A 16,750-nucleotide genomic window follows, 5' to 3' on the forward strand; every position below is an offset into this window, starting at 1 on the left:
AAAAGAATCTGCCTTTAAAAGAATGTGCCTTGGGACATCTGGGTGGCTCAGTGGTTGAGCATCTGCCTTCGGCTCAGGGTGTGATCCTGGAGTCCTGGGTTTGTGTCACACCCACACCAGGCTCCCTGCATGGAGCCTGCTTCTCCCTCTGCCTATGTCTCTGCCTCTCTCTCTGTGCTTCATGAGTAAATTTTAAAAATCTTTAAAAAATTAAAAATTAAAAAAAAAAAAGAATCTGTCTTCCTCACATCTATTACCCTTGCAGGACCTGGAGCCAAGCCTGTAAGAATTGAACACTCTTGCAGTGGATCCCAAATTTTAGTGGGCATCAGAGCTGGTTGGGAGCTTGCTGGGAATGCAGATTCCTGCCCCCCACCCCGGAATTCTGATTCAGTGACTCTGGGGTGAGATCACAAGCTTATGACATTCCCAGGTGGGTGGTACAGATGTCCACTGGTTCATTATGAAATGCTGGCTCTCCCGACACTTCTCAAACTTCCCTGAGAATATCACCTGGCTTTACTTTTGTTTTTATAGAAGATACCTTAATCCTTGCCCTTAAAAATTATAAAGACTATGTATGATTTGGAAATAAGACTACCAAACAATGGCCAAGTAAGAATCATCCACTCCATGCCTTCGCTTGGTCACTCAGAAATAAAACGTTATCACCTAGGATTGTGGTTGCTTGTCACCTTCCATGTTTATATCCATGAGTTCACCATAGTCTACTTTTCCTTCCACCTCAATTCAAGACCCTTCTTCACACCAATAGGCCACATCTCTGAGACCTGCCTGGAATAATGATCTATTGTGCCATGTTGTCTTTTGATTGACATCACCCCCTTGGTATGCTTCACTATTCCATTGCCACATCTCATTTGTTGCTGGAGAAAATACAGTGACTGGGTGTTTTTCTTCCATCTGTCTCATGACAAGGTCCTAACCCACTCGCCCTGGTAAACGCACACGATTCAGAGATCTGAGAATCAGGCTGCCAGCTACTTCGGGCTCCTGTCTTAAAAACTGATCACGTACCAGTAATGCAGGTCTTTGAAACATAGCTATTTTTTTTTTCACACAATTTAATCTTTAGTCTTTTCCTGACTCTCTAGCTCAGTTAACCTAGAGACAGATCACTCAAGGATGTAAAGATTTCTGGTTCTATCCTCAATATATTCAGATTTACAAACAAGAGTACCAGGTGATTCTCACAAGGGAAGTTTGGAAAACAATAGTTTATAGAACTCCCTAGGGCACAATTTTGGGTCTCACTCCCAGAGATTAGAATTTGGTCAGAATGAGTCAGGGCAGATCCCCTGAGGTTAATTCACCAGGAATGAGTAAGAAACATTAGCAGCTATATATATGAATCCAACAGCCCTGGTTTCAAAACTATCGTCAAACCTACAAATTAGGGCAGCCCGGATGGTGCAGCGGTTTAGCACCGCCTGTAGCCCAGGGCGTGATCTTGGAGACCCCGGATCGAGTCCCGTATCAGGCTTCCTGCATGGAGCCCGCTTCTCCCTCTGCCTGTGTCTCTGCCTCTCTCTCTGAATGAATAAATCTTAAACAAAACAAAACAAAACAAAAAAAACCCTACAAATTAAGAGGGGTAAAGAAAGCTGATGTGAAAACATCCTATTTTTAAAAATCACATCAGAAGAGGCACCGGGGTGACTCAGTAGGTGGAGCATGCAACTCTTGATTCCAGGGTCATGAGTTCAAGCCCCACTTCGGGCAGAGATTACTTTTTATTTTTTTTTTTATTTTTTTTTTTTAAATTTTTTTTTTAATTTTTATTTATTTATGATAGTCACAGAGAGAGAAAGAGAGAGAGGCAGAGACATAGGCAGAGGGAGAAGCAGGCTCCATGCACCAGGAGCCCGATGTGGGATTCGATCCCGGGTCTCCAGGATCGCGCCCTGGGCCAAAGGCAGGCGCCAAACCGCTGCGCCACCCAGGGATCCCAGAGATTACTTTTTAAAAAACCACATCAGATACTCTTTTCACAGGAACATAAAATTTAATGTTTTTGGCCAGCAATATGCTGAATTCCTAGTTAACAGAAATAAGTCTACTGTGGTTTTCATGTTCAGCATCTACAACAGGTTCAATGACTTGGAATGAGAGCTATTCTCAAATGTGGAAGATGTTTTCAGAATCCCTACAACCAGAGATTTTCCAGCCTCTTTGGTCAATTTTTTTTTAGAAGTCTATGTTCTGCATTTTGGTATCCCAAGAAGATGGAAAAGGATTCTTCTAGAATGAAATGACTGAAGCAAAAGCTCTTCAATGAATACTTAAATCTCTAGGCAGAGGACACATTTATAGCCAAGAGGCACTTCTGAGAAATGATTTTGCTTCTCAGGATTGTGACACACTTTATAGGCAGCATTACAGGGAGGCCTAGCTAAACAGTGTCACAGCTCAGGATCATTCAGGAAGAGCTACAGAGCCATTTATTTGGAAAGAGGGGTTCAGTGGGTACAAATATAACAAGAGTCCAAGCACATAGGTAGTGCCAAATTGACAAGAAAAGTTGAATTCTATTTTCAGTTTTAGGCAAATGATAGCATTAATTTTAGTATTGAACAGACTGAATGAAAACTGAGCTCTAATCAAATTTTTTAATGTTTCCTTCTAAATGAAGTGCAATCAATATAAAGAAAGCACCTTTCTACCAGCGAGGGAAGCCTGTGGAGTGAGCTTGTGACAAGGGCTCCAACAGCACCTTCCCTTAGCTGAAAAGATTAATAAAGGCTTCAGTGAATACTGTTATTAGGACTTCTGCTTTCAGAACACAGGCTGACGAATAGTTACCAAATACAACGGTCAGATGTGAACTGTGTTAAAACAGCAGATGTTCACAATCTCGTTAGTAACTGCTTGTTCATTCCCATTCCTTCCTGGACCATACTTAACAGATTATCCTTAGAGATTCAGATGAAGAAGATAAGTGTAAATTCATGGAGAAATTAGTAATATTTGAAGTCAAAGAAACTCAGAAATGCTTCTGCATACAAAACAGATGATGGAAACATAAAATCCAGTGAATTCAACTGCTCTCCCTTTTTAATCAGGTTTACAGGATACCACACATTAGTAATCACATTAGAGGACAGGAGAGTTTCCTGTACATATACAAGATTGTGCAAGCTCATTAACTGAGGCTTATTTATAAGGTTTTTATCAGTTTCAAGAGGAGAGGCAGTACAAAGCTTTTTAATACAGGTGAAGCACAAGAATACGGTAAACAAGACAGAGTATCAACTCAGCAGGGGTGAATTCTTAAGGCCTGTGGCCCCTGCCCACACTGTCTGCCATTAACTACGTGGAGAGGATTTCCTTTCTCTTGAGCTTAAGTAGGATGACCAGGAATAGCTTTATTACTCTTGAGAACATCCTACTTCTTGGGTAACCTACACTCTAGAATATATTAAGTATTAATCTGGCAAAGTTCTCAAGCATTTTGGCATTTAAAATATCTCAAATATCTCATCACTGTTAATCTACTTATGAAAAATTCTTTGAGCTTCAAGAAGATTGTTTCTGATAAACCCCTACCCCAAATTATGGCAATTACATAGAGAATAAATCCACTAGACTTAAAAGAACTAAAAAGAGGGCAAATGTAGACTCTTTCCTTAAAGAAATAAAGCAGGAATTGAAAGGCAGGAAGAGAAATTCTAATACATGGAGGAAGCTAACCCCACTACATTTCTATCACTTCTATGTAATCCACTAATAATTTTGAGCAAGTGTGGTCCTACTTCCCCTTTCCACACCCAATCACATCAGAGAAAGGAATCTTTAATAGCTCACCCACTTAAAATATGTAGTTGACCTTTACTTGGCCCAAATTGGAATCCCCATGGCATGCACAGTCAGCTACAGGGTCTCAGGGCCAAAGTACAGCCTTGCTGGGCCAGGTTTCTCTTCTCTTGCTCATGCACCTCAGCAACAGCAACGTGTATATTGAAAGTCTGCATTAAATAAAGGCTTCCAGGACAAAACAGGAAAAGAAAAAGCATGCATCACATCTATTTTCAATCCCTCACAAAGCCTAATTCTCTTACTACAGGGATTTAATATCTGTATAAAAAAGGGTTTCATCAGCAGGTTTTTAAAAGAAAAATCAGAAGAAAGCAATTACTATGGCTGAAATGTGAACTAAAGGGGAGAAAGAAAACAAAATGTTGGTTTTTTTAAAACAAATAATTTTACAAGGAAAGACAATCTTCAATCTGTATTTCTATTACTTAACTTCTCCAGAAGCAGAATACTAACACAAGATACAAACTCCTTTTTCTTTCTTTCTTTTTTTTTTTTTTAACAAACCCCTTTTTCATTAGAGAAGTGAACTGCACAAGAATTCAGGGAACTGAGCCACTCTCTCTCCACTTAACATCCATTATCATTGCAAATTCCATGTAATAACCAGTGGCTACTGAATGTTTCCTATGGGTGATTTTATACTTTTGCACTAATCCTTCACACAAAATAAGTAGTGGGAGGAAGCATAGTAAGAACCAAAGAACAACTGTTCCTCCTTCCTGAAGGAGCAAAATCGAATTATTCTCTGTCTCACAGCCTACCACTGCCATGCAGACAGCTACTGATTCCTACACCCAGAAATTAACACTATCGTAAATCAGGCCATGAAATCAAACCACCAACAGTTAATGCTGGCTTGTTAATGCTCCTAACAGAGTTTCCAGAGGGAAATTTAGCTGCACCTTAAACAGCTGGGCTGTGCTCCTCCACTAGCACCCAAGATGAGCCCCAAGTCCCTGCCTGAGAGGTATCATCTGACACCAGACATGTGGGCTTCTACACTCACCACTGGCTCAGGCACTGCACAGCTCCTCCAGCCCCCAGTGCAGCCCTACACCCCAAATCACCACCTTCTCCTCCACAGAAAAGAGCCCTGTGCCATGTCCACAGCTTCACATTTATTTCCATAATAATAACACAGCATAGGTTTAGTAACCATTTGGAGAAAAAAAATCTCTACGAAATCTCATAATAATGACTATTCCAAGTCTTCTATTGACTTAACATTTATTGAATCAAATGCTGAAGTAAATGGACCCTTCCCCACCAGGTCTCAGAAATTGTGTCAGACTGTTTGTCTTGTAAAGTATTTATGATAGGATGTGACTTATAATACCTGGGCAAGTTTGACAGTTACAGCCCATGAAGCACATGACTCTACACAGATTTCTTGACCTAACATTCAAAAGGACATTTTGTAGTACTAGTTTAATTTCTCTCTCCCTAAAAGGCAGAAACCACATCCCATACTCCTATGCAACTTTGTTATTTTGGTATTTTAAAATAAATGAATGAGAAGAGGGGAAGACATACAGAAAATCCAGCTTCTTTAGGCACAATTAAGCACAGAGGTCTTGGAGAAAAGAAGACAGCCTCTGAATTCATCTGCTCAAGCTTGTCACAGTTCCCTTAAAAATGCCTAGAAATGCTGCCAGCAACAAGGGGCTCAAAGTATGGGACTGAGTTTTTTATAAAAGAAGCTAACCATGTTTAGGAAACATACAAAGTGAAAGTCATGACTTATGTACAAGACTTGTGCTTGAAGCTCTGATGTGCCTCCTCAGCCAATTTCTCCGACACCAAAACCCATTCCTGATTATCACTACAGAATCAAACCAAAATACTAAAACATATACTTTTGTTCAGAAGAGGGAAATAAAGGCACAGAAACCTGTCAAAATAGATTTTTTTTCCATAAGAATAATATAGTTGATTAAAATAGTTTATCACTAGTAAAACTTGTATCACTAGAGCAGACAATACAAATTAGTTTTTAAAAAAATGACATTCACTGAATTCCTGGTCTGTCATTCAATGTGAAAAATCATCAAAAATATATTACAATTAAAAGTCTGAAAGGAGTTCTGTTTGGGGTTTCTACACTGTATTTAGTATTTCAGATAAGAAGTACCACAGTAATGTATTAGGTGTCTCCTGTTCCTTTGTACACAATGCATGGCAATTAAAGAGTCTACCTCCTTCCTTCTGCAGGCTCAAGGATGTCCATGGTGAGGAATGTCTAAGTGATTGTTATACTTCTCAGCAAAGTCAGCCTTGTGCATCAAACTCCACACCTAGAAAGTTCTAGAAACTGTTTTCCACTTTAATAAATATTTCTATATATTTGTTGCTTTTAAGCTCAGCTTAAACTTTGTCCAGGAAACCATTTCACAAGAGGGTACATCACAACCTACTATCAGCAGTATTCCTTGTTTATTAGAATCTGAAGATGTCCATATTACATCAAATATAAATATATATTATATTTACATTTCCTTCTTAGCTTTTCAACCTAGGTGAGTGTATTTATAGATAATGCCACTAATATCACCACCATTACAAGTCTCAGTGCAACTGGTATTTTCCTTCCATTAGATGCATATAAGATTAGACAGCATCTATAAAGAGGTGTATTGTTCTTTTTCTTTTTTTAAATAAAAGGGAAAATGGGTATCCATGAGTGGAGATCTAAGAATTTTCTAGATTTTGTTCTGTTTTTTAATATTTCAAAATACCTGAAAAATGTGGTCCCTTTTTGCAGTACTATTCTCTACTTGGGACAAGAAAATAATCAAATATGCAACAGAAAGAAAAAGAGCCCAAAGAAAAGAGAACCTGCTTGTTAACTCATTAATCGGTTTAGTAAAGATCTGTTTTAAAATGTCTGAATGCTGTACAATATTATACAAAAACAATCTTCAGCCTTCAAAGCAGCTGGTACATTTTCTAAGAGATCTGTTTGCCCGCCTAACAGTCTGCCTTGGTGGGCCTTCGTCTTGGTCACTTTCGGTCGTCGATAGTTTTAATAAATTCCACTGCTGCTGTGAACTGCATCCACCAATAGGACTCCTCTCCAGACAGACAGCTGGCATAGAAGCTACTGATATACTGGACAGTGGACAGCAAGCAGGGTGGATTTGCCTAGAGAAGTGAAAAATAAGAGAGTCATATACTCACATGTATAGCTCTGCAAATATCATCTAAGTTAACATCTTCAAATGTTTATCTGTGAAAGACTTAACCATTCATCTTTGAAAATCATCCCCAAATTCTTCTTTGGAAGTAATTTATAAACCGTAACCACTATGAGAAACAACAGTATACTGGAAAGGTAACTTGGGTTCTAATGCCAGCTGAATCTGGAGCTTTCTATCCTTGTAAGTCACTGAACCTTGCTGGTCCCTAAGGAGGCTGAACCAATCCCAGCACACTCACTCAACATCCCAGGATTACAAAATGTTACATGAGGAAATAAATGCTGTTTGCCAACTGAATTATAAGTCCAGGTAGAATCAGCTAAGAAAGAAAAAAACTAAAAAGATAATATGCTCTCTGTTGTCAGAGGTAACATCGAACATCTTGTGCTTTTTCACTTTCTTCATTGGAGAGAAAGAACACAAGTGTTTTAAGTGGTTGGGAAGAGCTACGGCCTGTGCCTCAGAACAAGCTCAAACGGACTCTGCACAGGAAGTAGACACACCATATATGAAGAGAGAAGAGTGATGGCCAACAGCAGGGGTTACAAAGGCTGACTGCACACTGATCCTACAGGTTGCAGACTGAGCTAAGATTGCAGAAATAGCACAAATACGGGGTGCCAGGGTGGTTCAATCGGTTAAGCATCCAATTCTTGATGCCAGCTCCGGTTGTGACCTCACAGTTGTACGACCAAGCCCTGCTGTCAGGCTCTGTGTTCATTGGGGAGTCTGCTTGAGACTCTTTCCCTCTGCCCCTTCCCCACCCTGCGCTCTCTCTCAAATAAATAAATCTTAAAAAAAAAAAAAAGAGAGAAAGAGATCAGTACATTTTTAAATAATACGGCACAATTACAAAATAAGAGGCTAAAAGAAGGGAGAGGTGTTTGGGAGATTTGTCCAGTGACAAGGACTACAAAGAATCCAATGTGGGAGAAGAACACAATAAAAACAACTTGTCCTCCTTTGTTCATTCACTTAATAATTACAACCAGGTCCCAACCAAGAACCTCAGGCACATAACAGCAGAAAATGTTCATCTAGCAATCTGGTCCTCCTATTCTTTCTTTTGAAAACCTAACTTCCAGACAGAACGAAACTTCACATTAGACACTTTCTTTCTGGGTAACACAAAGCTTGAGACCGGGAAGAGCCATGGTCTCTGCAGCATGTGAAGCCCTGCACCCCCCTGCTCAAAAATGCCAAATAAAGTCATTTCATTAATAAGCGAGGGGCCCACCTTTATCAACACAAATACCAAAACAGGGACAAAGTCATCTGCTCCAGGGACGGAGTCCTCATTGGCCAGACTCAGGAGGTTCATGATGGTGGAGCACATTCGCAGGATGCACTGCACTTTGTCCCGCGGGGTCTTGTAAGCACTTATTGTCCTGATTTCTGACTGTGCAGATGGCCAGGGTGCCTCCCGAAGATAAACCTAAGTGAGACCACAGACAGACAAACAGATGTTGAATCTAAGAGCAACTACATACGGGAAGCCACAACAGCAATCTCCATGTCAGGAAGCAGAAGAGCAAGCTTGGTGCCTTTTCCTTTCTTCAAACCAGACTGCTGTTCTTTCCCCTTCCACTAAGATTAAAGCTTAACTTTTAAACTTTTAAATAATTTGCTTCATATTTTTGAACAAAGCAACCCAGATATCAATTAACGGGGAAAAGGGCATATGATTACACTCAACCTAGAATTCATAAAATTTTAAAAAATTATCTTTCTTAAGTAGCTAGAATGGAACTTCTCTATATGCAGTAGCTGATTCTAAAAGCAGAAACAAGCTACTTCTGAAAGAAAAAAATTTAAAAACATGTAAAGGGCAGCCCCAGTGGCCCAGCAGTTTGGTGCTGCCTTCAGCCTGGGGCGTGATCCTGGAGGCCCGGGACCGAGTCCCACACTGGGCTCCCTGCATGGAGCCTGCTTCTCCCTCTGCCTGTTTCTCTGCCTCTCTCTCTCTCTCTCTCTCTGTGTGTGTCTGTCAAGAATAAATAAGTAAAATCTTAAAAAAAAAATAAATAAATAAAACATGTACATTTGTTGAAGTAGTACTAGAAATAAGAGATTCAAAAAATAAAAAGATAATTACCAATGTTTCATTAATGGGGACTTTAATAAAACCACCAGAACACTTACATATTTGAAATTTTCCTATTATTTTATAAAAATTGTATGACACTATTTCTCATGTGCATCTGTCATAGTCTGAGTACCAGATTGTATTTAGGGAATGGCTCTTGCCACTGTTATGCACACAGAGATAGTGTGTGTAAACAAGCAAATTAAGTAAACTGGAGAAAATGAAATCCCACACACAAAAAAAATTGTATGACACTAAAAGGTAATTTTGATGTCACATTCAGATTTAATTTCCATCCCTGGAATAGTAGTTGTCACACTCTGTGGAGTGTGACCAAATGGGACTTTTCTGCAGCAACATCAATATAAGACATCCACAGAGGGGTGCCTGGGTGGCTCAGTCAGCTAAGCATCTGACTCTTGGTTTCCACTCAGGTCATGATCTCAGGGTTGTGGTTTCGAGCCCTGCATTGGTAGCTTGCTTAAGATTCTCCTTCTCCTTCTGACCCCCCTCCCTACCCCCCAATCACGAGCTCTCCCTGAAACAAACAAAACACATCCATGGAGAGCACTGCTATGGGAGGTGAGGCAGGCTATGGACGAGAAGCCCTACCTGCATGTGGAGGGGCTCTAGGAGCCCTCAGTGTAGCCTCTTCCTCCTCAGCTCCCTAATGAGGTCCTGTTCCACGCCACGGAATTTTAATCCTAGGACCTTTGAGAACTTAGAATTACATCTAATGCAAATTGTGTCTTATAATTTATTGTTTCCCTGAAAAATTGCTAACATCATACAGTATATTGAGCAACTATTATTACCACTTGTGCCACATAATCCTAGATTACCTCTGGTATCTGAAGAGCTCTGTGATTTGCAGTCACTACTTTAGACAATCTCTGAATATGTTCATGAAGAACCCTGAAAACACCCAAAAACACATATGTAAATACATATTTCAGAAAATAAGGCACAGAGTCATAATTGATTTTTTCAAAACATTTTAAATAATTAGACTTATTTCAAGATACAGATTACAATTATGTTGAGAGTATCTCTTAGCTCTAAGTATTCCATCTTGTCAAAAAAATCTCACACTTAGGATCTGCTTAGAAATGCTAAGTGTGCTGAGGGGAGACAAGGAGAGTGGGGAATTCCTTCTATCCAAGCTGAGGACAGCATTCCAAGAGAGAAAGGAGAGGAGCTCTAGTCCAGAAGCCATCTGGACACACTAATTAGTAAAAGAGAGGGATCAAAAGCCAGAAACCAAATATCACAGAAGCTCAGATAGAGAAGGGACTCTGAGAATACTCGACATCTCTCTCATTTCATAGATGAAAATAATCAGGCTTAAAACAGAGAAGGATTTGCCTAAGGTCACATAGAAGTTAGGAGCAGGAGCTAAGCCCAGCTTTCCTAGCTTCTACTGTTCCTTCCAGAACACTTTGTTAACTGCCCACTCTATAAAGCCTACAGAAATGCCATAGAGGAGATGGTAGGAATAATCTGCTTCAAAGTTCCTCTTTGCAGTAAATACAGTTTGAATGTCTCTACTCCTTATCCCATTTTTTTCTGAAAAGAAAACAGGTCCCATTTGGTGAAGTAAGTACAGAAGCCTGGGTGTACCTCTGAGATTATGAACCAGAGGGAGAGTCAGGCTCGAATAATCTTAACCCATTCACAGAACACACACGTAATATCTTAGCATTTACATGAAAGAAACCTTCTATAGGGGGCACCTGGGTGGCTAGCGGTTTAGTGCCGTCTTCAGCCCAGAGTGTGATCCTAGAGACCCAGGATCAAGTCCCACATCGGGCTCTCTGCATGGAGCCTGCTTCTCCCCCTGCCTGTGTCTTTGCCTCTCTCTCTCTCTCTCTCTCTCTCTCTCTCTCTCTGTATCTCTCACAAATAAATAAAATCTTAAAAAAAAAAAAAAAGAAAAAGAAAAAGAAAAAGAAAAAGAAAAAAGAAACCTTCTATAAACCACTCATGACTCACCCTGAGGTCCTATCATACGGACCCCGAGAGCCGCTGGCACAGTAAGCCAGTGGTGTTACTGCTGGGGAGCACAGCAGCCACCTCAACATGCTTAGGGCAGAAACAAGGTTGTAAAGCAGTGCTCAAGAAAATGCAAAAAAGGAAAAATGAAAATACAAAATTATCCCTAGCCTTGTTACTCAAAATATAACCCTTGTTACCACTCTAGGTATTTTTTTCAGGATTAATTTTTTTTAGGATTACTTTTTAAAATCAGCTTTATTGAGACATAATTCATGCACCATACATTTCCAGATATTTTCTGATATTCAAATGTAGAGCTTTTCATTCCTAATAAATAGATAATGAACATACAGAAGTCAAGCACTGTGCCTAATACTGGGGGAGTGGTGAATAAAAGCATTATGTTCCTGCTCTCATGTAGACAATGATCCAGTGGAGAAGAGAAGCATCACCAGATGACCATATATAGCGGTGATCAAGAAGGGGGTGATTCTGCCCCTCGAGGGACATCTGACAGTGTCCGGAGACATTCTGGTTCTCAGAGCTGGTGGGGTACTACTGGCATCTCGTGGGTCCAGACCAGGGATTCTGCTACACATCTCACAAGGCAAACAGCAGCCTCCCACACCAAAGAATTATCTGGTCCAAAATGTCAATAGCAGCAGGCTGAGGAATGACTCTACCAAATGTAAAACCACAACTGTGGCAAGTGCTAAAGAAAGGTACACAGGCCCAGGAGAATCCTGCCAGGGATGTGACCTAGTAGGAAAGGTCAAGGAGGCAGTGCTGCAGTCAAGATCTAAAAGGAGAGGAGAAAAGAGAACAGCTGACACAGAAGAGCAGCAGTGCCTTCCAAAAAGGCCATACCAAAGGACATACCCTCCGGCCTAATTCCCCACTTCCCTGAAAACAGGGTGCTAGCCTGCTTTCTGATTCTGCAAAAAACCTAACACATGCTGCCGTTACTGGCACATACTAAGTCTCACACACAGCCTGTTGGCTGATGGAGTCCTACGTGGTCAACACGGACGCAGTAAACATGGGAGTGCTCACTGGTCACGAAGTATGTCCCCATCCTGGTTAGGGTAGAAAGCAAGCTTGAAAATCCGATTCATCACACTCCGTTCAATGGCCAGTTGAGCATCCTGAAGCTGCTCCTCACTCGCATTCTGCCATATGACATCTTGGGCCATCGCACCATAAAGGAACTGCAGAAAATCTTCTACCTGAGCAGTTTTATCATCAGCTGCTGTGAGTTGCTGAAAGTCTCCAATGCAAAATAATAATTTTTTAAATACACTAGCTGAACAATTTTAAAAAGGAAATCATAGAAATCATTTTATTAACTAGTTATGTAGATATTACACTCTTAAAGCCAAAAGTATCTGGGTATGGTTTATTTCAGGGGAATATGTGGTCAAATCGTTAAAATCAGGAGAAAGGTAAGAAATATGCAAAAGTTTAAGAGCAAGAGCCTTGTTATAAAAATGACATGCTTTAAAAAAAATAAAAAATAAAAAATAAAAATAAAAATGACATGCTTTGACTAATGTACAGACTTGCTGAATCACTATACTATACACCAAAACTAATATAACACTGTACATTCAATTATAATGGAATTTTAAAAATAAATATAAAAAATGAAAGTAAAATTTTTTAATGATATACTTTATTTTTAAATATGAGAAAAAATTTGTGGATCCAAAACTTTAACCAATTTTCCCAATTTTGTATAAACTGTAGGTATTTGATCCACGATAAAAATGCAATTCACTGGTTTAACATCAAAGTTTAATTATTAAGACTCCATAAAACACCTGGGCACTGGGGGATCCCTGGGTGGCGCAGCGGTTTAGAGCCTGCCTTTGGCCCAGGGCGCGATCCTGGAGACCAGGGATCGAATCCCACGTCAGGCTCCCGGTGCATGGAGCCTGCTTCTCCCTCTGCCTATGTCTCTGCCTCTCTCTCTCTCTCTGTGTGACTATCATAAATAAAAAAAAAAAAAAAAAAACACCTGGGCACTTAAGGGACTACTTAGACATACAAGTCATCCTACCAGCAAAACAAAAATTTCCAAATCTCCCCACTAATACTTGGCTGAAGAGGTGTTTAATCTAAGAGTCTATAGTTACCATGAATGAATTCTCTAATTTTCTTTTCTTTGCTCTCAAGCAGCAATCTCACACAGACAGTGGTGAAGTATCGATTGGCCACCTCTTTGTCCCGTAAGACCCTCTGCAGTAGCCTTTCTAGGTGAGCCTGTGTGGTCTGCAGTCCTTGCCGACAGCGAGTGAGATAAGCAATATAGGGGGCCCTTTTCCTAGAAGGAAATAGCTTTGTAAGAATATCACATACATACAGTGCACACTTTATTGGCAACTAAAAGTCCTAATTTTTCTTTTAAAAAAATATGACCTCACAGACTTTGGTTTTATGAATTAGCCATGTCAGGCTGAGACAACTGTCTTGAGGACTGATTATACATGCTGCCAGCTCAAGAAACAGAACCATTCTGCACATTAGTACAGAGTAACACCTACCGGGCTGAACACTTAGCTACCTAAACTCACAAAATGTTACTAAGACCCTTGGCATTGTTGATCTATTTTATATCGACCTACAGTCTCCATGCTGGTAGGACCTCATACTTTACAGGAAATTGATTGCTAAAGAAGACTAAAGTAACAACAAAATACAGGTTAATATACCAGTAGATCATTAAATATATCATTGGTTATTCGCTTATAGTCTAATTGTAACAATCATCAGAATGCCCATTCCCTAAGCCTTGGGGGCCTCTTTAACTCCCAAGAATCTCAATTCGTTCTTCTTCTGAACTGTTAGCATAGGGCTGGCAGCAAAGAGAGGGCAGCAATTTTTAGGCCTACTCTTGCTTCCCTACTCCAGGGAAGTAATTTTTCCAGTCACTCGCAAGAAAAGGAGAAGGATATTCTAGTTATCCTGGCCTCACCTCTGCTAACACTGCTTCTGTGCAAAGCTGAAGGAAACGACACTTCTCCGTTAGTGAGAGTTGCTCATTTACAACTACATTTCCAGATAAACACAAAAATGTGTTCCTCAGAAATCTACATCCAGGTAACATGGCCCAGCATGGGCCAGCATAGAGTAAACCTAGATTCACTTGTGAAATAAAGACAGAGAAGATTCTTGTAGCCAGGTGAAAAGTGAAGCAAGCTGAGGCAATTACCTGTAGTCCTCTGCAATAGAGGCCAGCAGTTTCCTACAAGTTCTGTTATCAAAGCGGCACACACAGCGCATTGTTTCTTGAAGTTGAGCCATTAAATTCTTATCTTGTAAATTAATCGCTTCAGCTATTTGAACTTTTAAGAAGCACACAATTTCATTGTCTAAACCAGAGGGAGAGAGGGGAGGGAGGAGGATTTGTTATTGTCAGGGATTTCCACTGTATGCCATCCCTCAGCCTCTGGGGTATTAGTTCTGTTCTACCACGGATCAGCAGAACTAAGCTGCAATGTCACTCTCAATTAGAGAACACTTTAATGAAGTATCAGGAATTGAAGTGCCCTTACCTGAGGCTCATACAAATATATTAATGGAACCAAGTGGAACTGCTATAAAGCTTACATAAGGTTGAATACAGGCAGTTTCACATGGCTCATCCTAAAAATACAGGAAAAACTTACCCTCCGGGTCTGTATGGTCCGGTAAACCATTCCTTGTTGAATGGGTTAGCACTGGGAAAGCAACAGAATCCGCAGAGCAAAGAGCAAGCCTCAGTTTCTTTTTTGCATCTCTGAAGGAGAAGGAGTCAAAAGTACATTAATCTCTCTATGCAGATGCAGTCTGTTTATGAACACTCACTATATAAATCAAGATGCTACCTCAGGACCCAAATGTTTCAAGCAGTCATAAATAAAAGATAGTATTTTTTTTAAGATTTTATTTTTTATTCATGAGAGACACAGAGACATAGGCAGAGGCTCCACAGGGAGCCTGATGCGGGACTTGATCCTAGGACCCCAGGATCATTTGCCCTAAGCCAAAGGCAGATGTTCAACTACTGAGCCACCCGGGCATCCCAACAAGAGATCATTTTTAATTTACTGACACCTCAAAGGAACAGGCTTTCTAATTACCCAAGGAACAAGGCCACAGAAATGCTCTGGGCAGGGATCAATCCTCAAAGTCACCAGAATCAGTCCAACAACAAACTCTTTTGGACCCTGTAACATGTACTGAGTCCCACAATGGGCACTATGAGGAGAATGAGGAAAGGGTATTTATAGCAGGGTCAGCAGGGGCCACAGAGGTCACCAGAACCATCCCACCACCCAAACCAAGAATGCCTTCCACCACATCTCTTGAGAAAGGTTGATCCCACCAGGGACAAGGACACCACTTGATAAGATCTTTCTATTGCTCTACTGCTTGAAACAGCAGCTTACTCTGCCACCCATTCAGTTTTCCCTGGCAGTTCTCACATGGCTGGGGAGCTTGGTGTGGGCAAAGGTACTGCCACCTGTGTCCTTTAAATACCTTACATGCCCCCTGTGAGCACAGGAGGTGGTTGTTTTTTCACCCCTGAATTAAAACCTTTGATAAATGGCATCCAGAGTGAAGCAGTCTTCTCAGGAAATAGAGTTTTGTTCTTATCTTTCTACTTTATACATTTACTCAGTGACTCAAAAAATCATTTGACATGAAGTGAATGCAGTGGTGATGAGAAGCCCAAACCCACAAATTCGAAATCTTATCAAAGAAATACCTGTATGAGAAAGCAGAATCCTGAGGGTGGGCTGCCTGGCTCGCAGAATCCGGGAGATCATCAGCCGAGATGTTCTGTAGTGTTTCCTCACGGGGAGAGTCATGTGCACTTTCACCGTCACCCATGACCTCTGCACAAACCCACCCCCCAAGAGAGGACAGAAGCAGATTAACTTGGAGGAGTCTAGCACTAGAAGGTGTTCAGAGCTACTCAACCATAAATTAGCACTGTGCTTTACCGTCAGAGTTCTTCAAAAAAGAAAGAAAAAAAGTTCACTTAAACAAGATTGAGAGAGCAGTTGGTGAGAAGAGGACTTATATTTTGTATGCCAATCATAATCCAAGAAATGAAAGTCTGTGGCTTAACAGATAATGCTTTAATCAGAATCCCTGAACCACAGAACTAAGAGGGGCCTCAAAAATCATCTCACATAACACCTTCATTTTACAGGCATGGAATCCTACCCAATGAGAAAACAGCTTGCTATACGGTGCTCAGCTACCTGGTGGCGAAGGTGAAATGCGCACTCAGGACTCATCTCTTTCCTAGAGCTTTGCCCACTGCCCAACGATGAGCTGGGACCAACTCACAAAAGCAGCCACAACAGATCTGGGGCTCCTGCAAGTTGTTTTTTATGTTTTTAATTAACCAATTTAGAGAATATACTCATGTATAAAATCAAAAGGAATAAAAATTCATTAGTATAATAAAGATACTGTGCTTATGAGGGCAACTATCTTTATTAGGAGAGAACTTCAAATGCTTCAGAAAAAAAAGAAAAAATATGCAGAGAAAATGTAGCAAAATGTTAACAACTAATGAATTTCAGGTAGAAGGAAAATGGACCTTAACTGTACTATTCTTTCAACTCTTCTGTTATTTTAA

General features: G+C 40.4%; 1 protein-coding gene and 1 pseudogene across 4 annotated transcripts in view; both read right to left on the minus strand.

Moving 5' to 3' along the window:
• Positions 1-622: 622 nt before the first annotated feature.
• LOC129499740 (single-stranded DNA-binding protein, mitochondrial-like) lies at positions 623-1,062 on the minus strand (annotated as a pseudogene).
• Positions 1,063-3,053: 1,991 nt separating this feature from the next.
• Positions 3,054-16,750, minus strand: part of GAPVD1 (GTPase activating protein and VPS9 domains 1) — an 81,294-nt gene continuing 67,597 nt past the window's right edge. For all 4 annotated transcript variants that reach the window (XM_055320605.1, XM_055320587.1, XM_055320596.1 and 1 more), the window contains 8 exons: positions 15,866-15,995; positions 14,784-14,893; positions 14,327-14,486; positions 13,251-13,438; positions 12,169-12,382; positions 9,963-10,035; positions 8,272-8,469; positions 3,054-6,978 (listed from right to left, as the gene is read on the minus strand). In XM_055320605.1, the coding sequence (XP_055176580.1) occupies positions 6,838-6,978; positions 8,272-8,469; positions 9,963-10,035; positions 12,169-12,382; positions 13,251-13,438; positions 14,327-14,486; positions 14,784-14,893; positions 15,866-15,995 (1,214 nt within the window). In that variant the 3' untranslated portion in view covers positions 3,054-6,837. The remainder of the gene's footprint in view (positions 6,979-8,271; positions 8,470-9,962; positions 10,036-12,168; positions 12,383-13,250; positions 13,439-14,326; positions 14,487-14,783; positions 14,894-15,865; positions 15,996-16,750) is intronic.

The sequence above is a fragment of the Nyctereutes procyonoides genome, unplaced genomic scaffold, assembly GCF_905146905.1.
Source record: "Nyctereutes procyonoides isolate TBG_1078 unplaced genomic scaffold, NYPRO_anot_genome, whole genome shotgun sequence".
Classification (NCBI taxonomy): Eukaryota; Metazoa; Chordata; class Mammalia; order Carnivora; family Canidae; genus Nyctereutes; species Nyctereutes procyonoides.